Here is a 23,510-nt window from a genome sequence, read left to right on the forward strand (position 1 = left end):
TCCAAATACTGTCTTTCCCAGGGTCTTAGGATCACTTTACATTACACTGGTGTTTCACCATACAGTCCAACAGCTTGTTTCCGATGGCTGAGACAATGGATTTAAATGTTCATGCCAGAGAAACATATTTATAGTATCAACTGCTTAGACCACCATTTCCATCCCATTGCCACAGTGAGTTCCAAGATGATGATTCCATAGCCGGTGGAGTCAACTAACTTCTACTCAGAGTAGACCCATTGAGATAAATGAACATGACTTAACCTAAGTGGGGTCTACGCTGAGTAAAAGTTAGTTGAACACAGCCTTGTGTATAGAATTTAGAAGGATATCTTGTTAATATTATCTCTCATCCCAATTGACTACTAATATTTCATAGATCCCCTTAGGAAATGCTGTGGCACCAAGTCTGGAAGCAGATACAGATTGCAGTTCCTGTTCTTGCATGGTCTGTATTGGCCCTAGATGTGAACCATACACAGTATGGGCCTTATTCCTTTCTGAGTTTTAGCCAAGTCTTTGGTTATTGTTCTTTCTCAACCATCCCACCAAGAACTAACAGAGATAATTACTAAAGTCCTGTATATTTGCTGGGCACTTACAACTACAGTGGTACCTCGGGTTACAGATGCTTAAGGTTACAGACTCCGCTAACCTAGAAATAGTACCTTGGGTTAAGAACTTTGCTTCAGGATGAGAACAGAAATTGTGCGCTGGCAGCGTGGTGGCAGCAGGAGGCCCCATTAGCTAAAGTGGTACCTCAGGTTAACAGTTTCAGGTTAATAACGGACCTCCAGAACGAATTAAGTTCTTAACCCGAGGTACTGCTGTACTTGGAAAGGTATCAACAAATGAATGGCAAAAGTCTGGCACCTGGGAAGACATTCTCCACTACAGAGACACCAGTAAATAATGCACAATTTTCTGAGGCTGGCCAAACTCCCAAATACCCCAGCTTTTGTGAGGCCAGGAATAACTTCGCTTTGCATTGTGAATGCGAGCCAATCATTCCACTTTCCTCAAAGGGCCCTGGTGGGACAAGGGCCCAGTCTCAGCGGAGAGAGGTGGTGAGTCTGTGCTCTATGAGCAGGAATCGGTTCCAATTAATCCCCTCTCAGCTTGGCCTGCCCGCTTCATTACCTCCCCTTGATGAGAACCATCAGTGGGGCCTGTATGATTTTGCTAATTAGCCTCACTTCGTTTATCATTTCCATTTTCTCTCAGCGACGCACGGCTTGCTGGGCGACAGCTTCATCTCCTGCTGAAACAATGCGGCCCCTTCTGTGCCTGTCTCACTTAGCGCTGTCACTGCAGCCATTATGAAATTGGGGTTTCATTTACACACTAATTAAACATTACAGCTTGTTCACAATTACAACACGGGGATGAGGAGGTAACTAATTACTTAAGAAATGAGCTAACATTTATCTCCAATTCTCTTCTTTATCCATCTCCCCTCCCCACTCCCTCTGCAATCAAGATTAGATTGTTGTTCAACAGAGATGGTGCTGGAGGCCCTTGGTAGCCTCAACCCATGCAGCCCCCCTTCTGAGTACACTTTGCGGGGTTCGGTTGTAGGACAATAAATCAGTCCCTAATTGCTTCTAAGGTTGCAGGGGACCACCAGAGTCACTAACACACCAGACAAAGGCTGAGGAAGCAAGCACCTTGGCACTCGCCCTAAGTATTGTTAGGGAGGGCGGTTGAGTTGATGCATGTGTCTCCCCCACCCCACCTCAGGTAATAATAAGAAAAATACACGGCGACCAGCATTTTTCATCTGGGGAAAACAGACTAATTCATTGCTAATTTACCTCTGAAAAAGGCCTCTGACCCCTATTCTTAATCACTGCTTTGCATCAGGCGCTGCTCTAGGTGTTCGTGATCATGCCCTATCCTTCATTAAGCCAGTAGCCCAGCCCCACAATATTTACTGACTTGCTCCCCTCCAAGTGGTCACAGTCTCGGGCTCAAATATGTGTTTGTATTTGTGCTGTTATAATCCAGAACCAGGCAGTACAAGCAATGAGGAAAATCAATGGTTCTTTTTATTTCCCCAGGGAGGCGTAGACGGGGAGTTAACTGCCATGACAGTTTGGGCTGGAGCCAACACCACTGTTCCCTTCTGATTTGGTCATTCCTGTCACATAGGGAGGCAAGCTAGTCTTCTTGCACCGTTGCAACAGAGACTAAGCTGTTTGCCAAACAATATTCACTCCCTTCCTACCCACAAAAAATTACCTTACTGAGTAAAGCTAAGCTTTTGGTTTAACTTGCCTACTTACCTGTTTAAAATTAGTTTGCTTGTAACACTTTTTTAAAAAAACACTGAAGTACTTTAATGAAGTTTGGTGCGCATGTTCTAGATTTCAAGTTTTAAAACCAGCTCAGCCCCCATACCCATCCTCAAAGTCAGAGAGGGACCTGCAAAATATTATGGTATTTGCCTAAAAGGCAGAGACATCAGGAAGAATGTTGGTGTGCACTTTAGAACATTTTTTTAAAAAGGGGTGCAGATTACAAAATATATTGGTACGTGATTATTTAAAGTAAGAACTCTAGAATGTTGTCATTTACTAATAATATTTGTGCTTTATTAGTATTATTTGTATTGCACAAATGTTCTTAAATGGAGCAATTAATACCTAGAAGGACAGCTATTACCAAAAGGTCTCTCGGCTCAAAATCAGAACAAACTGCCAAAATGTGTGCTTATTGGTTTCATGCATCTCCCACTCTTCCTTTAGAACTAATTAGTTAAGAAATGAGCTAACTTTTATATCAAATTCTGCTCCCCTTTGTTTTACCATGTTTGTATCACAACCAACCCAGTGTGGTAGGCTATACTGAAAGATAGTGACTGTTCAAGCCATGTGGAGCTTGGCTGAGTGGAGATTTAAACCTAAGTTTCCCACATACAAATCAATATTCTAGCCGCAACGCCACAAATGTTTTTATACACTCTGTTTACAGAGGAAAACAATTGTAGATGCACCATTCCACCAAAAGCCAGGGATCCTAAGGGCTAGGGCAATATTGCAGGAAGGGTTGGATGGGCCAGGCCCAGAATAAAACCTTTTCCTTGAGATGGGTTTCCAGTCAGGCTATCAGAGCCGTTGCCAGCATTTATATATCCAAATAGGTGCAGGCATGACTGTGGTGCAATACGAGAGGCCAAGAAGGGAAGATGGCTCAGGGGTGGGGGTGGAGAAGGGGCACAGATGCAGCTAACTAGCTGGGTAGGCATGATGTCTGTCTACGTTCTCAACTACAGGGGTTGAGATGGACCTTGCACACACTCTGATGTGTTCAACTCAGTGACGGCCAACTCATCTTGAAGAGACATTTTCTTCAGGGAGGAATTAACATTTACAAATGAGACCTATTAGAGTAAATAAAGGCGATTGTCATTTGGCTCAGGAGGCAATGGAGACCATAGGCTTAGATACAAATCTGATTAGGGAGATGCGCCATTTGGAGGGGGAGGCAGCCTTTGGCATTGATTGGGTGTGTATGTGTGTGTGTGTTATTTATTTATTGACTTGGACACAGGAGCATTGAGCATTTAGCCTAGGCAAAGCAGCAGAATGGCAGGGGACATGCTTATGAGGCAGATTTGGAATGGACTAGGCAGGTTGGTGAGGAATATTACCACAATTATCAGGTCAAAATAATCAGGACATGGGGGGCACTAAACAGAATGACACTGTTGAGACCAACAGTATATCTTCCTTTGCAAGGGTTGCGGGTGGCGTTGTGGTCTAAACCACTGAGCCTCTGGGGCTTGCTGATCTGAAGGTCAGCAGTTTGAATCTGTGTGACTGGGTGAGCTCCTGTTGCTCCATCCCAGCTTCTGTCAACCTAGCAGTTTGAAAGCACACCAGTGCAAGTAGATAAATAGGTATCACTTCGTCAGCAAGGTAAACGGTGTTTCCATGCGCTCTGGCTTCCGTCACGGTGTTCCGTAGTGCCAGAAGTGGTTTAGTCATGCTGGCCACATGACTTGTCTGTGGACAAATGCCGGCTCCCTCAGCCTGAAAGCAAGATGAGCATCACACCCCAAAGTCGCCTTTGACTGGACTTAACTGTACAGGGGTCCTATACCTTTTTACCTTACATTACTTTTAAACGAGCAAATAAAAAAAATTATAAATCTGTTACTGAGTTGAGTGGTCTGATTAGAATGCAATAATGCCCTCATATACCATGTCATGCTGGGGTAAAAGGCCACCATAAGCTCCAATAGATTTAATGGCAAAAACAGCAAGAAAGGAAAGAGGAGAGGAAAGACAAATTAGGATCACCAACGTAAAGCACCAAATGCTGTTGCCTACAAACCCAACTGAAGAAGAAAAATGCCACCATACCTGAAAATGCTTCTTAACTGTTTTGGTAACAGGGTCTTTCCTAGTAAAGTACCAGAACATTAGGGAGGCTGACCTGGAGCCAGTTCCAAACAAACTGAAATTGGGGGTGAGGTGCTACAACTTTTAATCCACGTTTCCCAGAAAGAAAGTCTGATTTATGCAAATAGAAATGTGGAGCTTCTTGAAAGAGAACCATGACAAACCAATCTTGTGAAGTAACTTGCCGCCTGTTTTTCTAGTGATACTCACCACATCATCACAAAACCACAAAGAAAGAAGATATGCACAAGGCCTGGTGAAAACTGGAGTGGCAGAAGATTTCACACACACAAGTATCACCCAGGTTCACTGCAGCCAGTGTTGCTTGTGTTAACTTTAAAAAATAAATGCCTGGACATTATGAAGGTCCCCAATTGTTCCTTGGCTACATAATCCTGGAGTGTACCATGGACAGGGGTAGTTTTGGCTCTCACGAGAGAGCGCTTTAGGAATGCTTAAAATATATGGGCCTAGAAATAGTTAAAGAATGAACAGGGATGGGGCTCTGTGGACTTTAATAATAGTAACTCCTCATTCTCATAGTTTTTATCCTTCCTGTCTTTGGCCTACAAAAAATTCTCAGCTAAACTACTGACACCGGCTGGGAGCTTAGAACTCCCAAATCAAACAGGGCCCTTGATTCTCCAGCACATAATTGTGCTGCCCTTTCACCCCCACCTTCAATCAGTGCCGTTTAACTATCTCGTTTAGCCTACGCGACCCACCCCTCTGCTAACTAGCAGCCATATTCTTCTCATTAGGACAGAGGCTGCTCTTGCTTTACAGACAAGTAGAGACAAATCTGTAATGTCTCTCTCAACACAGTTATATATAGAAAGGGTTTGACGGGGGGAGGGGGTCAGGCAATCATGGTCTCCCACAAAACAGCCCAGCTTGCATCTGTCTCAGCCTGAATAATAAACCAGAAAAATTACTGTATTTACCTTGCTCTTATTCCAGTAAATAAACATCAGGAAAGGGAGGGGCGGTGGTAGGGAGGTTCACTCACCACAGAGTATATCTTTATACAAAATGGCTGCCCTTACTGTGGGACAAAATGTTTCCAAGGTAAAGAGACAAGCACTCTCACAAAGCCTTGGGTAGTCTTTGTTCATCAGGAGTACCTTTCTCCAGAACAAAAAAAATTATGACTTTTTGTTCAAGAGCAAACTGTACCTCTCTGCAGTAGTGCAGCTAGCAATGCTGGGGGAAGTTGGGTTAATTATTCATTCTGTGTACTCATCCTCTGCCTGAGAGGTTCACTTTTAAACTTCTCAGTTTTATGGGTCACCCAGAATCCAGAAAAACCCAAGTATCACTATGCCAAACAAAATATCCCCAGTCCTTCTGTGGTCTATTCCACCAATGAAGCATCCATATGCTATTATGTACACAAACCTATTCTCTTATGTACCATTCTACTAGCTCTGTATTTGCTGTATTGTAGCTGTCAACTATCGGGCATAGAAAGCAGAAAGATTCTCTTCAGCACAATGACCAGGACCTCTGACATGATAAATCAGCATCACCCAAGCCAAAGTATATCAACTGTTATGCTCCTGTTGTTCCAGAAATTTTTGGAAGCCCAACATGAAAAACTGAGAATGGAATACACCAATCTTCTGCAGACTGTATCTCAGTAACCATTCATTGGCCAATATCTATTACTTAGTTTTCAGGCCACAGGAAATACAGGGCTTCCAGATACCATCCATACACCAGGCTCGAGATTTTACATTGTTGAAGGACAGAACCTCAAGTATAGCTTTGAGAGCTATTGAAATGAAATTATAGTAAGACAATGTTCGGCCTTTCCCATCCTATACTCATACCATGTTAGGGTATTTAACTGTATAAACAGATTTTCAGAAATACATCAGTGGAAGAACTGGTTCATTTCCTTACTCCAATACATATAGGTGTGTTTCTTTGATAGAGACCTATCAGTAAATAATATAATAAGTATCAATAGAAATAAAACCAGCAGCTGTCCCAAAGTGATCAAAGTTATATGAGACAAAGATGTAGATCAGTTAATTAGGTTTTCCTCCTTTTCTGATGATGAGAACCCCAGCTTGGGGGGGGGGGACGACACCTTACTTCTTCCTAAAAGCTGGTGGCCTACCACAGAACATGTCTTTTGGGTGGTGACACCTATTCTTTGAACTCCACCTCCTAACACAGTGCAGCAGACTCGAGAACTTGCCCCTTTAAAACCTTCCTTTACAGGCCTGCTTTTTATTACAAGGGCTTGGGGTTTTTGTTTTTTTCATGCCTACTTCAAGTTTACCATGTCGTTCTTTTTATTAACAACACAAGAAGAGCTTGCTGGATCAGGCCAAGGGCCCATCTAGTCTGCCAACCTGTGCTCACAGTGGCCAACCAGATACCTATTGGAAGCCCACTTGCTCCGCAGCTGCAGTTTCCAGCAACTGGTAATTCAGAAATATACTGCTTCCAAATTTTGTACTTTTTCTGCATTGTTAAAATTCGCTGAATTATTAATTGTACCTCATTGTAGGGTTTATTATTATTATTATTTTAAAAAACATGTTGCAGAATAACAAGTGAAAAGGTTAGGTTTTTTCTTAAATCGGGGCAGCTACTTGTTGCAGAAATGCATGGTTTTGGTCACGTTACTAATATTCTATACTGATATATACCAGAAGCCATGTATTTGAGCTTGAAAGTTGGACAATCTTTCCCAGGCCTGCAAAAGAGCTCTGTGATGTTTTAAAGCTTGTCTCTTCTTCCAAGAAATGGTAGTCCAATAAGAGATTCTACTTGACCCACCTTGTCAGTCTCTTGCTTGCATCCTGGGACTAATACGGCTGTGATCAGCTATTAAAAACATTCCAAGTTCATTATCTTGCAAAGACCAGCCAGGACATGGGGCAGTGAGGCTTAAACCAATTAACAGAACACTTCAGTTTTTAAGCAAGAAGAAGCTGTGAGTCAGGTCTTCAAGAGAGGGATGTCAATGCAACAGGAAGAAACATGTCACGGGTCACAGCAACTCTGAACAGAGGGGCCTGTTAGATCTTAACGATGGTTGGGAAAAGCTGGTCAACTCAGGTCAGATAGTGCTGTTGCCAAGTCTAGGCTCTGCCACAGAATGCTTCCAAAGAAAGAAAACTTGAAGTTTTCAAGAGCAATATAGAAGTCAGCCAGATCTCCCAGAAAAGAGGAATCCTGCAAGCAGCACAGTGCGAAAGTGAATGATCAAGCTCCTCATATACTGGCAAAAATCTCATGTAGCCCCTAAACAAAATACCTGGTGAACGTATGCAGGAATTTCACCTCTGATTTTAGTGAAAAGAAAACAAACAGATGAAAATAACAGAAATGAGTCAAAAGGACTAAACAAAAAACCCTGGACTTAGTTTTAACTAGGCACACTTAGAACAGCTCTTTCTTTTAGGCTGACAGAAATAAATACATAAATGGATGGTTAAAGAGATTATTTTGTCCTGACCATGAACACTTAAGAATAAAATGTTCGGCATGAAAGGGCCTCTTTCAGAAGCATATGGTGTCAAAGGAAAAAAACTTATTCTAATTATATAATTAATATTATCATACCACCCAGCTTCGTATCTTGCTTCTGAGTGAAGTTACATAGAACCAAAAATCAAAGGCAAGGGAGGGCCTAGTAGGTACGCAGGACAAAAACAGGATGTGTTATGAATTCCAAAGATGAATTCCAATTTGAGAAGTATTTGGCATCTCTAATTATAAAAAAATCTCTGAGCCCAGTTTTTAAACTGCTCTCCTTTCCTCATCTCAAGCCAGGTAAGACAAGAGGAGAAGCTGGTAGTTGTTCTGGGCTTCAAAACTTCCAATAGATGAATGATTGAAAATTCAGTAATACACACTCAATCAAAACACTCATAGGTAAACCCTGAAAGAGATAAAACATCACGGCAGAGACAGTCAAGGGTGATCAATTTTGAATGAAACCATTTTTTGGCCTTAAAATCCAGAACATTTTGTGACGGCATCCACTTGTCTCCAGTCTGAAAGTCCTCATAACTAGTTCCAAACAGAGCAAACTAAACTTCTGCCCATTTAGCACAGTGGCTACGGTAAGTCAACATCCCATTATTAACTGTCCATTAGTCAATTGGCTTTAGGTGGGAGAACTATGTTTAAAAGATCATGCTATACCTCACACATGCTGGGTAGCAAGACACCCCTTACTGTCCCCCTGTCCAAAGGGAAACTTCTTTAAAGGCCTATTTCAATGCTTGCCAACCCTTTTTTGGTAGAGGAAAAGGGGAGGGATAGTAGGAAGTTAAAGAGAATTGTCTTGCTACTCAAAGCCTTTAACAACTATTTTTAATATCAGGCTGAGGAGCTGGATTTTGAAATGAAACAGCCAGTTCCCCTTTGATGCAGGAACTACAGATCTTGAAACAAGGTCCATTCCCTCCTCCTTCACTAACTAACAGCCATATTTCTCTCATTAAAAGACAATCTGACTGTATTTCCAAACTTCTTAACAAGGCGATCACCGTAATTTGAGGTTTCTATTATCCCTGTCCTATTTCAGTTGGATCGAGAAGCAGTGTGCTCTTTGGGGGCTGGGGGGGGGGTGCAGTTGCCTCTGTTCACCACCCTCTCAAACTGCTGCCAGTGATAATGATGACTTGTGAATATTGATTAAACAAGACTACCGAGAGGGGGATGTTGGCTTTTTTTGTTCTGGGTGGAAGCAGATAATAAGAAATAAAATATAAGCCAAATCAAAATGAAGTTTGTTTATCTCCCATCTAGAGTTTGGTCTTATACCTCCTGGAGAATACAAATTAATCTGATGCACCCTTTCTCCTTTCTATCACTTCCAATCTCCCATCACCCTGTCCCCTTCCCAAACGCATAGAGCCAGAGCTCCAAAAAACCTCCCTCTTTGGATTGTTCTCTGCCCGCCCAGCACCCTCACTCCTCTGAGCCAGCTCTGCCAGATGGATGCAATTTGCATAATATCACCAGCAGAGGCTGCAGGATCAACAGGGGTCAGGCTCTGACATCTCCAGCACAGTCTATCTCCGAGTGCTAATTTGGACTGCATTGATCTCTCTTTCTGATTTCTTTGTCATTTATGTCTGCAGCAGTTTGACAGGAGATATGGAGACAGGCAAGGTGGGGGGGAGAGAGGCAAGTGGGGGGAGGCAAGGAGAGAAACAAAGATTGTAGTTACAGATGTCTTTAAGGAAAGAAAAAGATTAAGCCAAGGACTCCGCTGAGGGTCGAAGCTCAGAGACATCCTAATTACCTTGTTCTTAGGGATTCTTGTACAGACTTAGAGGGGGGTCTTGTCATGGAACTTGCAGGAAAGGAAACTTGCAATGGAGTGCCTCCAGTTGGCTGCTATCCACCCCCCCACAGCCCACCCCCATGCCACACCTCTCAGTGGTTTCTCATTAGGTAAATGCCAGGCTGCTAAAAGCCAGAATCATCCAAAAGCACATCCTCACCTCCATACCTCTCCAGAATGTCTCATTAAAGACAAAAACAAGGCCGCTCCATAATGCAGCCAGGTGCCAGCTCAAAAAGCTGGCAATGAGCAATTTCCCTGCCACACACCCATGGTTTGGAATATAATGGGGAAAGTCCAGCCCCTCGCCCCAGCACCATCAGTGCCCAGCCACAATGCAGGATGCTTTCTGCTTTGATTATGTTTTCACATTGTTTTATGCATTTAATATTCAACTTTAATGTCAACCAACTTGAGGGCCTATGATAGACAGAAAAGATGTGGGAGAGGCCAAGCATGCTATAAATACTTTCCTTCTTTAAGCAAAGCTCTGTTAGATACACCTATTCAAAACATTCCATTTACACTCATTTTTATGCACTTTGCACGATCTTTTGTCTGCCCATTTCCGAAAGCATTAAGTTTCAACATGTTGGTAGCCAGCCAGCATTTGAAGTAGGCCCTAATATCTCCTCTTCCCCAAGTCCCCTGTCTCTCCTACACAGAAGACTTGGGAGAGGAATTCAGTCTCTCACCACATACTAGGCTTGAACCCTTTCAGAAACAGCACTGGGAAACGTTTCTATCCACTTGAATAAGTCTCCAGATCATGGTGTAAGCAAAATAAATCTCTTTACCTCTCTTTCCCCCAAGTTCTAAAGACAATTGGAGAGGGAAGGGATCATTCTAGCATCTTGCACAGGATTCACTTATGAGTGTCTCCCAGACCAGCATCAGCTATGGTGTCTGCACAGCCTGCTTCCTGATTTGGATGAAGAGCTATTTTAAGAGGAGGAGGAGGAGGAATATAAAAAAATGAGTTTTTCTAAAGTCCCATGCTCTTTGTGTGCATGTGTGAAGCTGTACAAAACAGCTTCACAAACTCTGTTCCTAGCCTTTTCTAATGTACTGACATCACCTCAGTCCTCAACTTCAGGGAAGGCAGGTACAGGATATGTGTTTGATGTGTTGCAGATCCAGCTTGTGAAAATCCAGACACAGGCTAAGGATGACCCTCTCCTAACACTAGTCAGAGCCTGAGGTCCAGACATTCAGTGACATGAGTGAGCACATTTAGACAAGGCTGTTCCATGCCCTCACCAAAATCCACCGTTTAATCCAGTTAACTGCTGGGGGTTTTTTCTTCTAAAAGGAGAAGCACTTGAATATGCATGTGTTTGTGTGGTTTAAGCAACATACACATGAATGAAAAAGTTTCTTTGCAGCATTCCTCCCCAATAGTTTTGAAGAAAGAAGCTGCACTAATGACTGCATGCTGCAAAAAACAAACAAACCCATATGGTCTGGACTGTATCACTAGCAATCAAGCTAAAATGGCCACTGCAGCTCACTTGGCAGCGACTATCATGGATAGCCTACCCAAAATATGATGGGTCTACCTTTGCCATTGCTGGGTGTGGAAACAATGTTGCAGTGAATAGCAGAATGACATAGAAAGACAAGAAGTCAACACAAACACCCAATCATATTCTATCATCCCACCCCCACCCCCCAGCAACCCAGTTTCTTTGTTAACCATAGGAAACAGTTGAAAGGCCTTGAGTTCTCCATTGTAACATGCATAGGAATAGAGCAGCAGTGATAAGAACATGCCCCCTGCCGCTGCCAGGAAAAAAGAAGCGCTGAATCTTTGCTAAAAAGGGCTGAACGCTGGCAAGAGTGTTCTGTCACTTTTGCGCACAGTAATCCACTGTGCCACTGAGTCCCATCAGAGGGATTTTGAAAACTTAAATGACTGAAAGCAAAAGAGCACCAGCTCAAGGTTCCCAGCCAGCCCAGACATCCTAATTAGCTTTACACACACTCCCACTCGGAGGGGAGAGAGCACACACACAAAAAGGACTGTCACTTTGCTTTTTTCTCTTTCTAAAAGCGTGTCTGCGCTTACTGCCTTTCCCACTGTGACACCTCTCACAGTAGTTAATTAGAATCATGTCACCACGTTAATGCGCTCTGACTGGACGCTGACAGACATTCGGCCTGTATCCTGCCCAAACCCCCTCCTCCCAGGCCAACAGTACCTACGCAAAGCACCTCTCTGCTTCCAAAAACCTCTCCTCACATCCTGGGCAGAAAGGGCCTTGTCTCGTCCACCCGCCTGCCAGCCCATACTCTCTCCTTGCCAGAAATATCTGCCATATTGCCTCACTCATGGAGCATCCGCTTCACCTGTTTTGAGCTTCCTGACCTTTAGCAGCACTAATTCAAAATGACACTGCTCATTTGATGACATTTCTGATGATTTTTATTTTAGTCTCTTTTAATTATTTAACTCTGGAGTCTTTGGCCCTATCCCTTAGGCTGTGAAACAGTTGGCCCCCTACCATAAATCTGGTCTAGGGCCACACCCCACTCCTGCCCAATCTCTGTGAGTAAGGGGCACCACAGTGAATCAAACGTAGAGCAAGATGTTCACAACAGACTGATGTGATGTAGTTTGAGAAAGCTTAAAACTGGGAACTGGGCCATATCAGTCGCAAGATCTCCCGCTTATGTCAGAAAACCATTGCTTGGAAAGCTATCAAGGGATCAGAATTTAGAAAGGCACTTTCTTTTTAAATACAATCAGATTCTGAAGAATCTGAGCAGCTACCAACTTCATCATGGCCATGCACACTTCAAGACTGAGCTGCATCTAACAAAGTTGTTCTGTTCATGTAAGGACTTCTGCTTGCACAATAGAACTTCCTCTCCTTCTCCTCACCTCATGTACCAATCTGCTCTCAAGTTTTCCCCAGACCACCAGGGCAAATTTGAGGAGTGGGGGGCATGCGGGGAAAAGAGACGGAGGGGAAGTTCCTTGCATGAATAGGACAATTTCACTGGATTCAACCATCTAAGAGGATTTCACTACAGTTTGTCTGGAGCTGCTGCCAGGTAATGCATTGAAGCACATGGCACACAGGTCTTCAGGCATGCTAAAATTAGTGTGTTTTCAGTGCCTTGGTTCTCTCTACCTTGAAGTCAAACAGTATGAAGGAAAGATATGCTATTAGATCATGTCTTTAATTCCCCCCCCCCCCACATATCACATTTTTCAATTCAAAATGCTTTTTTTGGCTATTAGAAAAACTTTGAAATATTTATATCTAAAATTATCAAGGCACACTAAGCACAAATGAAACAAACTATTTAGGGCAGCAGAATATATTCCAATTCAAATTTTCCCACAGTATCCACATTCACTGTTTGATACCCAAGACGAGTATTAATGAGAAGAGTATATACCCTGAAATGCAGAGAGGCCAAGAGAGTGCACAGAAACAAGAAAGAACATGCACAGTAAATAAAGTCCAAAAAGACTAAAACAGTGGATGAAGTGAAGCCAGGGCTCCCTTGCTGAGTGGTATGGAGTTGGTTGTGTGCTGACTGAATCTGTTAACAAATGAATATGCTGTCTCCTAGGTGAGCAGATCCAGGATGTGATGAACAAGTTGTCAAGTCTTATCGAGTTCACCGATCATTATCCTTTCTTGCTTTTCCCCAAGGGAATGAATTACACCAGAGACAACTATGAACGTATCACATTCGACTACAAAACTCTGAGGGGGGAGGTGAAGGACCTTGGGGCTCAGGTGATGTCCTTGTCAATTCTTCCTGTAAAACAGGAATGGGGAATCTCCAACCCACCAAGCCTCTCCATGTGGCTCCTGACTCTCTCCCTAGGCTATGTCCCCTTTCCCCTCACCGACTCACTGCAGTACTCAGTGCACCGACTCACTCACCGACTCAGGAACAACAAGCGCTGAAAAATCCTGTAGATAAAAGTGCAGACCATTTTTTTCCCTTGCGCATTGCTGCAATGTGTCCCTAAGCTGTGGTAACAGAAAATATACAAGGGAAGTCCACCTTCCTGGGAAGAATGTGTCCTTCATTGTGAAAAACATGCTTATGATTTTGCCTTCTGGGATGTTGTGCTCCTATGAGCTTCCCCAACAGTTTGGCCATTGTGGGGACAGCATAATAGACTACACAGGCCTTTGGTCTGATCCAACAGGGCTGTTATTATGCTCCACTAATCACATATTCCTCTTTTGGCTCCACTCCTTCCCTATTTTAGGTCTGGCCTGATTGCTCGTGTAGCACAGCCCCTGGGTTCTTGGGCTAAAAATATATTATTTAGGCTGCAAAAGGCAGATGACACAAAGAGTGGGGTGTGTGTGTGAATACATCAGGTGAATAACTAGCAATGCAAATGCTGTTGAGAAGAAAGGTTGGTTTTTAGGGCCACAGCTTAATTTTCCTCAGTAAAGGACTACTGGAAAGTATCAGGTGAACCTGATCAGGAAGGTTTTAAACTAAAGCCTGATGTTAAGTACCCCATCCTGGTAACACTACTGATGAAGGGACAGCTGCAAATCTTCAATATAAAGTTAAGCATTAGAGAAAGAGATTTAGATATTATAGGAGAAACTGCAGGGGGAGATGGCCGATGTGGGTGTATAGCAAAACACACAATAAAACAGCAGGAGACACATTGTAGCAGATTATTTAAGGTTTTTTATGTCTATACACTACTGCACACAGCAGTAGTAGGAAATAAACAAGATGAGCTTGAACTGCTTGTAAAGCAAGGGAACTACGACAATAGGTATTAATGGGACTTAGTGGGATGGCTCCCATGACTGAGATGTAGCAACCGAAAGATACAGCTTGTTAAAAAGAGGACTGACACAACCAAAAGGGAGGGGGAGCAGCAGCATGTGTCTACACCTGCACAGAAAAGCAAGAAAGTGAACACAGTGGGTCTATGGGGATTATATGGGTAGAATAAATTGGGAAATTAGCAAAAATAATACAGTGATGAAGCCTGCTACAGACTCTACACCAATGTGATGAGTAACACATTACAGATGTTTCAGGAAAGGAGGAATTAGTAGTAATGGGGACCTACCTTGGTATCTGCTGTGGGGCAAACTCCGCTGTTTATTTATTTATTAATTACAATTTATATCCTGCTTGAATGCGGGGGGGGGGGGGCACCCCAAAGCAGTTTACAAACAGATAAAACAATAAGGCAGAGAAAATTCACAACCATACTTTAAAACATACAAAAATTAAAATACTAAAACAGATATAATTACTTCAACTTTCTAAACATATGGGCAGGCTTGTATAAACAAGAATGTTTATACCAAAAAGAATATGGTGAAGGCACCTGCTTGATCTCAATAGGCGGGGAGTTCCAACATGCAGCTGTTGCCAAACTAAATGGTAAGAGTTCTTAAAAATGCGGAAGAGGCATTATGTGGTAGCTGTAGTAGTGCCAATTCCACTGATCAAAGCAGTTGAGTGGAGATTGTAAGGAGGCATAATAGCAATCTTCAAATATCTAATAGGCTGTCACATGTAACAAGCTTCTTTTCTCCTGCTGCAGAGGCTAGGACCCAAACTAATGGCGTCAAGTTACAATAAAGGAGATTCTGACTAAACATCAAGAATAGCTTTCAGACAGTAAGAGCTGTTCAGCAGTGGAATGGGCACCTATGAATGGTAGTGGGCTCTCCTCCCTTGGAGGTTTCTCAGCAGAGGTTGGATGGCCATCTGTCATGGATGATCTAGTTGAGATCATTGCAGGGTTTGGACTAGATGACCTTCAAGGTACCTTACAACTCTACAATCTGTGAGCAGTTCAACAATGGAACTAATTAATCCTAAGATCTTCAAGCAGAGGTTGGACTGCAATCTGTTGGGGGTGGTTTAAGCTCAGGATCTTCAGAATCAAGGAGGGCATTGGACTAAATGTGCTAAGAAACTAGATTTCTAAGAGGTTGTTATGGACTTCCAAAGGGCAGCCCAACGTACTAGCTTCCAGAACAAAGAACATTGCATGACAAGGTATGTCATTCCTACAGTAAACAGCCCCGGCTTGCTGGCACACACAGCAAGTGCATGAACACACCCACACAGGCACAATCATACCTGTCCTTTTACATTAGACATGAAAGCCTGCCTGTGTCTCTCCAAACACAAACTCTATATACAGAATGAGGAGTTTGTAAAGATAAGAGGCTGCACCATGGCAGCTCCCCATGGGGCAGGCGGGTGGCCAGCTTGGTGGGAGTTAATTAGAATCTTGTCACTAAGTGAATGCGCCCTGCCTGGACTATGACAGATGCTCCCCTCTGACACTGGGGGCCAGGAGACAATCCACATCAAGCTACTGCAGGATGACCCTTTTAACACAAAGAGTAAACTCACTGCACAGCAAGTTGAAGCTCATTAAAACTGTCTACTCTGTGAGCATCCCATTAACCTCCCTGTTAAAAACACGCAATCCCTCTTCTTCTTCTGCAGGCCTAATTAATGCTCAGGATCAGGAACAATATAACACCCTAACCTTCCTAGATTTCCAATCAGTAAATGAAAAGAGAGAGGGGAAGCCAGAAAGATACAGATGCATCACCTGCACTTCACACCATATTGGTGGTTGACCCTTTCAAATAGGTAGGCTTTCCCATGAGGCTTTCGTGAGTTAAGGGAGATGGCCTGTGCATAGCCAGGGCAGTGTAATCAGGCTGCCATTTGCACTACATGCTTTGGTTGGGCAGCTTGTAAGGCATCTACATTCAATTTCCAAAATTGCTCTGCATGCTAGGGTATATGTGTGCACACATGCAGTTCTCAATTCCTTCCCACACTCCAAACAGCCCCATAGTCAGTTCATGGGTGCTAGCTTTTTGATTCATGCAGCAATGAGTAGATTAGGCTACTGCATATGCACTAACTAGGGGTTTGTTGGGAAGGAAGGCAAGTTGTATAGACAGAAAGGAAGGAAAACAGGTAGTCCTTGGCAAATCAGCAGCAGAGTTGTCTAACCAGTGTTCAGCACTTGCTGAACAATGAAGGCGAAGAGGCTCCCTCAGATCTCAGCCCACTCTATTGTAGGGTGTGTAAAGCAAAAACAAACAAACAAAACTACTACTTCATGGCAACTCGGCCTAGAGGCCAGCATACAACTATAACTGCAGGGTCCTTCTTCGACCCTTTACCACAGGAAGGGAAAACAAAGGAACTCCATGCCACTACAGGGATGCTAAGTAAACCATGCACAGCCAGAAGCGATAAAGTTTGAGGTGACTTGTATGGGAGAAGCTGCTCCCCAAGATATGCTAGGCACAAACCATTTGGGCTTTTATAGCCACCACTTTAAATCAGGCCTGAAAGATAATTTGCAGCCAAGAAACTGAGGAAGAATTGCCTTAATATATTCTCTGTGCCCATTTCTCAGAAAGCTCACCACAGAATTCTGTGCCTGATAAGAGTTTCCAAATCCTGTGTAGACTGCACATTACAATACTTTATCTGAAAGGTTACCAAAGAATGGAGCAGAGTGAGGACAGGTATGTCTCCCAGGCTCCCTCAGCCACTGTATCAGAGGAAGAAAGTGAGAGGTTGCACCCAGAACATGTGATCCTCCCCTACAACAGACTGCCAACCATCACACCTGTTGTCTAGATTCAGTCTAGCATTCATCCAGCCCAGAATGTGCTCCTGCTGCTCCTTGATGTGATGATGAAGAAGAACAACAACAGAGCTGAATCTCATCAGAATATCTGATTTGAAGTTTGCTTCATCTCTAGTGAGACTACTCCACCTGCCAATCAACCCCTCTTTCACTATTTCTGCACCCTATTGGGGCTCCTGGCCTCCCCAATTGAAGTGCTTGAACTGAAATGTTCTAGACCAAACTAACATGACATTACACCGTTTATGGCAAGTAACACTTACTAAAGTCACAGTCAAGCATTCGGAAATCATATACCGTATTTTAAGAATGTTTTTCTATATAAATGCGCAATGGTTACTGAATAGGTCCAGAGAAAAAAACACATTACTGTCTTCCAGTAATGGAAAATATTTATTAATTTTAAAACTACACTTGACACACATTGTTAGGGTCTACACAAATTGTAAAAGAGCCACGACAAGCTTGAACGAATCACAACTCCAAAAGCTGCTTTACCATTGTTTGCAAAATGGAGTATGTTTGGGAGAGTAGGGAGACATACTTGGCACAATACTACTGTGAGAAGGAAAACTTCCCTTGTTAAAATGAGAAGTCAGGCTCGACAACCTTACTCAAGGGCTAACTGCTGGGCTCAGAGCGGATATGGCGCAGTGTTTAACCTCAGCGCTACAACCTCAGATGGCATGCAAGTGCATCACACCAAAAGCAGCAGCAGTAGCAGCAGCAGCATGTGCTCCCACCTCAAGGCTGTTTAACTGAAATGAAGAAGCAAGAGCCCCTGGAAAGAAAAGTCAGTCAAGAAGATTGGGGAAAATAAACCACTATTGTGCACTGCTATCCAGCAGGGCAAAGCCAACTAATGACAGTCCGATAAATGTACAAGGTAATTAAAGGAAGTGACAGATTATATTCTAGGGATGTTTGTTGCTTTAGTGTGGTAAGAGGAGACACTATAAACACTCCTATAAAACACAGAGAGGAGATGAATGGTTCTAAGGGGTCCCTAGCAACAATGTGATACAGGTCTTGCATCAGGCTCCCCCTCCAGCCCAATTTGTGAGCTTTTCCTACTGCATACATATATTGCTGAAATGAATTTACACTCAGGCACAGAAGCAAAATTTCAATGCTACATCCTATCAATGAAGCAACCAGACCCATAGTTCAAAAGGAGCTTGCTAATTAAAAGCTGGTAAGCTTTAAATAATTCATCTCCTTAACTCATATTGATTTGGTAGTTTAGTGGTTAGGATCTTGAAACAATATTAAACAGCTTCCTCCAGGCTCGGGTGGTGGGTAACTTTCTCACATAAGTCTCTCACCCTAGGAAATGTAAATGCCCAACAGCAAGAAGCAGACAGAGGTGGACACGCCTAGGCAGGGGCAAAGGAAAGGAGAAATGCAACTAGTCGGATTAAAAGGTCAGACATTAGAAGGGTTTTACATAAAGAACAGGAAACAATGAACAGGTTGTATCAATATCCCTCAATCTGAGAGCTTTTCATATTTTCCTGGACTGGCACGACACACAGGTTCCTAAAGAACAAACCCTATAGTAATTCTCCCGCATACAGGACAAGGAAGCACAAAGATATATATTGGCCCATGCCAGCTAGGACTGTCACATTAGATATTTTAGGACTTTGGGGCAAAAATTCAGAGAAGTACAGCAAAAGCTGAAGAGAAGTACAGTATATACTCTCATAGCTGTATGCTAGCAGGACTAACAAACAGCCAGCTCTCCAAAACTTGTTGGATCCAGAAGGTGGGATGATCATGGCTAAAACACACACACTTGAGTAGAAAAAATGGATTCTAAAATCAGGGGCCAAGTGAGGGGTGGTTTGGCATGACCTCAGGAAGGACCCTACCATGATGATCTGGCAAAACCCCACTATGGGGGAAGGAAGACAAAGGCATTGCACTTCTGAGGCATCATGTTCACCGTTGCCACTCAAATGCAGCAGCAAGTGTCAACTGGCTGAGAAACATATATAGCGGTAATGGATCTGGATGCTAGACTGACAAAAGAGAAACGATATCAAAGTGGAGCATGCTTATTTCTCTACTACCAGCTCCTTCGGAATCCAGCATCCTTTTGTATTCCAGAGGTAGTGGCAGCCCTAAACCTATGTGCTCAAGTTCTTGCCACAGCAAAGACAGTGATAAGCTGGCTTCCACAGATAAGAGAGCCACACATCCTTGGGAACTGCAGATGAGCCTGCCACTATACACTATTCCACAAACAGAGAAAAATACACCTGGACTGGAGTGAGAGAAGGAAGTCATGTTACTGACCTATCCCACTGTGAGGCCTTCCTATGTGCTGTAGGTTCAGGCCTTTGTTCATGTCTAAGAGTCCATTCTTTGGCCAGCTCCCCATGGCAAAGCTGTATGCCTGCAAAAGAAAGCAGAAAAAAGATATTTTAGATAATTGTACAACAAGAGGATGGCTCAGTATCACAAGGCTGGACCCTACTGAAGCATTGTAAAAAGTTACATAGTACCTTTAGGCCCTCTCTTGCTGATATTTGGCTGATTACTCAGACAGAACACACAATATGATCTGCCCAGTGCTTTTACTTTGAGCTTTCCATCTCCACATAATTCTGCAAATACAAATTCTTACTCTCTTGTCTCAAGCTTTCCTTCTATCTCTCACAACTTAAATCTGTTTTAGTGCAGATATTGTTGACTTGCTGTCTTAGTTTATTCCAGGTCCCACAACACAAAATGCCAAGTTCTCCACATTTTCTGCAAACAGAATGTTGAAAATTGAATTAAGCAAATTTTCATTGACCATTTCCACTAATAAATCAATCAGATTTGATTTGTTGTACATAAACACCATTTACCATCAGCAACATTGCCAATAACTCATTCAGAACTGTGCCACCCACACTGATTAAAGTACTCCAGCCTTAGCAGATGCCAACAGGAAAGGGGAAAAATATAATGCCAAGCAACAGTCATGGGGGGAGGGAAGCAAATGCATAAAGCAGGTGACGAGGTATGCAAAGATTAAATATGACATTCCCTTAAGCTGCACTGAGTATCCCTCTCAGAACCCTCTGAAATCTTTATCAGTCACTCTTGCATCTTTTCAGATTTTTCTCTGCACCGTGAGGGCAACACACATTTTAAAATTAAACCTCAGAGTCTATCTGACATACCTCCTGTGTCACCTCATTCCTTCTGCTCCAGAGACCGATGAAAGCCTTTTTCTTATTAATTTACAACCATGTGAAATTTTACTAATCAAAATATAATCAGGTTAGGTTCTAAAGTCCATTATTAAATTGGGCGGGGAGCTGGGAGAGAGAATTTGCCTGCTGGTGGAAGCCACCTAGAAGAAACCCCAATTATTTGTTTTCCAATAATGAGAACAAGCTTTCGACTCCCGAACCAACTATGACATTGTTAGTCCTAGATCTCAAAGGCACCCACAACCGTTTCTGACTAAACAATGTAATTGATGTTCTACCAATACAAAGGGATTCTGCCCCGGAGCCTCTAAAGCCAGCCTTTCTCAACCTGATGCCCTCCAAATGTAATGGACTGCAACTCCCATCAGCCCCAGCAAACATGACCAATGGTCAGGGATTATGGGAGCTGCAGTCCAGTATATCTGAAGGGCACCAGGCTGAGGAAACTTTGCACTCTTTCTGATGCTCCTATATGTTTGATCTCTAGCCATAATGTTTAGGGACTTGCAGCTCTGTCCTAACCTGATTACTTTTGTATTGCAGTCTACAAGAATTATCCAAAGATGCTATGTGGATTTCCATTTCAACAGCTAAGTTGAGAGACTACTCCATACTATGCACTGTAACCACTTTGAAGAAGGTTGGATAGAAACATAGTAAGAACAATAAACTCTGGAACTTGTCATCAGTTATCCCCCGCCCGCCCCCCCCCCCCCGTCTGCCTTGAGCTTAACATATTTAAGGAGATATTTGAATACATTAGTTAAGCAATAGTTATTTTTATATTTGCTTGAATCCCTCAAACAAGTTTAAGGATTGCAGGTTTTTGTTATAAATATATTCTTTTTGGCTCAGCTATTCTAAGTTTAATTATGCCTAAAAATAACAATGCTTAGTGCTATAATATGAATCTAAGCAGTTGGGCGAGGAAACTGATCATGTTCTCAGCTAAATACTGTTAAAGAAAATAAGGTTTAAACCAAATGCTCCTGTTATTTTTCCAGGTATCCATTAAGGCAAAGCTTCTAATTAATAGATGACAGGGACAATGTTCTTTTGGAAAGAAAGGTCCAGCATAACAACTTGTGAGTAGAGTTCCATTTAGAGCTCCATTTTGACTCTCACCCAGCTTGTGCAAGAGCACGGGTGCAGTTTAGTTTGGGTAACTGGCTCTTGGCAGCCACTGTTCCTTCCTTCATTCCTGAACTGAGATTCCAAGAGTCCCTTCTTTGAGGCCCAGGAGATAACACTGCTGTTTGCCATCTGCTCTTTCCAACTCACTCTGTCTCATCATGCAGCAATTGTCAACAGCACTTCTAGCACATATTAGACCACAAGGCAAGGCATTCACTGTTCACATCACTGAACTGTCCAGGTGCTATACTTGAATAGCTTGGGAACCATGTGCTGCTCCAAGGCTACATTTCAGCTAACCCTACAATAATTATAGAGGAATATTTGTTCATGAGCAGAAGCTTGAATACCCAGAGTTTATCTGGAGCAAGGGAAACACCTTGCTAGAATAAACTTGATGGAAGAGGATCCTAGACTAGTTTGGGCAGAGGGACAAGGTAGAAAAGAAATGAGCAAATTTAAGCGTGCAATGTGGAAAAGTGCACTAACAGCTGCACAAAGCCTCAGGGCCTTAAAACACCACAATAATTATGATCTGACAGCAGCATAACTTCTCCATCACAAGGTATTACAGAAGCTGTGTCATTGTGAGATATTAATGGTGCAAGGCTTAGCTATACTTAAGTGCTGGGCTGCCATGTGAGCCATTGTTCCCAGACAAAATCATGTCAATCCACAGAATATATCACCGCCATGTCCACTTTATCTCAGCTACCCCAGAAATAGGCAGAACAGGGATCTTAACAGAGTTAGCAGCTATCCTTTTCCTTACCTGGCTAACCACAACTTGGAGAAGATAACAGCCACAGTAGTGTCTGAGGGCTGTTACACTGGAAGGGGGGAATCAAGCCCAACTTTGCTCCTGTAATCACTAAAGTATTTACTGGGTCAGCTTGTGGGGAAACCCATACCTACTATACTGTTAAGATACTCACTGGGGAATCTTCATCTAATACAAAACGGTCTTAGAATGCTCCTCTATCTGCTGGTGCCCAAATACTCACAATATCCAACTTTCTGGTATGCAGAGAATTACATTTTTCTAAGAGGGACATAGAGGGACCAATTTCATTTAATATTTGCTTTCAGATATCTTTCAGCATAGTACGTACTGTGTTTCATTTTCTTCTATTAGCTTTTTCTAAGCCTTCAGAGAAACTTTAGATCAAAATAAAAGCGAACAAACAGTGCAACATCATTAAAATCAACCTCCTTACATTTGGTATCCTCAAATCTTCTGGTAACACTGATTTCTTTACAAAAGGGGGTCCAAGGCTCTATCTGGGAACTTAAGATTTCTTAGCCTAGGACTATTGAACACACAGAAGAACAAGCCTTAGTGTACAATTCTGCCCCCTGTCAAGCAGTGACAGAGCTTGATGTGCTCTATGGGGAGCTGGCTTTGGGCACAAGGCCTGGTGGCAGACCACCACTACATTATAAAGATGTCTCCAAATGTGACATGAAAACCAGCAACATTAACCCCACCATGTGGCAATTCCTTGCAGATGACCACAGTGCTTGGAAGCAATCCGTCAGGTTGCATATCCACAGCAGTGACCAGAGGAGGAATTACTGCTGGGATGAGCACAGAGAGAAGAAATGTCATGGTGGAAACCTTCATTTGCCCCAGCTGCAGTAAAATATGTCTCTCCCTTATTGGTCTCTACAGCCACAGTAGGTCCTGTAACTCTCCAATGGTTTGACTTAACCCCCAATGGCCCACTCTTGCAAGACAGACGGATGGCAACAAAATTAACCTCCACTGTACACAGTTCACTGAAAACTCCAACTCC

At 42.9% G+C, this 23,510-nt stretch overlaps 1 protein-coding gene and 1 long non-coding RNA gene across 3 annotated transcripts in view; both read right to left on the bottom strand.

The window, feature by feature from the left end:
* The window catches only part of ERI3 (ERI1 exoribonuclease family member 3), a 196,160-nt gene that overhangs the window by 45,186 nt on the left and 127,464 nt on the right, over positions 1-23,510 (bottom strand). For both annotated transcript variants that reach the window (XM_083742554.1, XM_083742555.1), the window contains exon 7: positions 19,673-19,772. In XM_083742554.1, coding sequence (XP_083598680.1) covers positions 19,673-19,772 — 100 coding nt within the window. The remainder of the gene's footprint in view (positions 1-19,672; positions 19,773-23,510) is intronic.
* The window catches only part of LOC310846306, a 31,306-nt gene continuing 27,595 nt past the window's right edge, over positions 19,800-23,510 (bottom strand). The window contains exon 3 of the long non-coding RNA XR_014565244.1: positions 19,800-20,128. This is a non-coding gene — a long non-coding RNA (uncharacterized lncRNA). The remainder of the gene's footprint in view (positions 20,129-23,510) is intronic.

The sequence above is a fragment of the Podarcis gaigeae genome, assembly GCF_964106915.1.
Source record: "Podarcis gaigeae genome assembly, chromosome: 6".
NCBI classification, from domain to species: Eukaryota; Metazoa; Chordata; class Lepidosauria; order Squamata; family Lacertidae; genus Podarcis; species Podarcis gaigeae.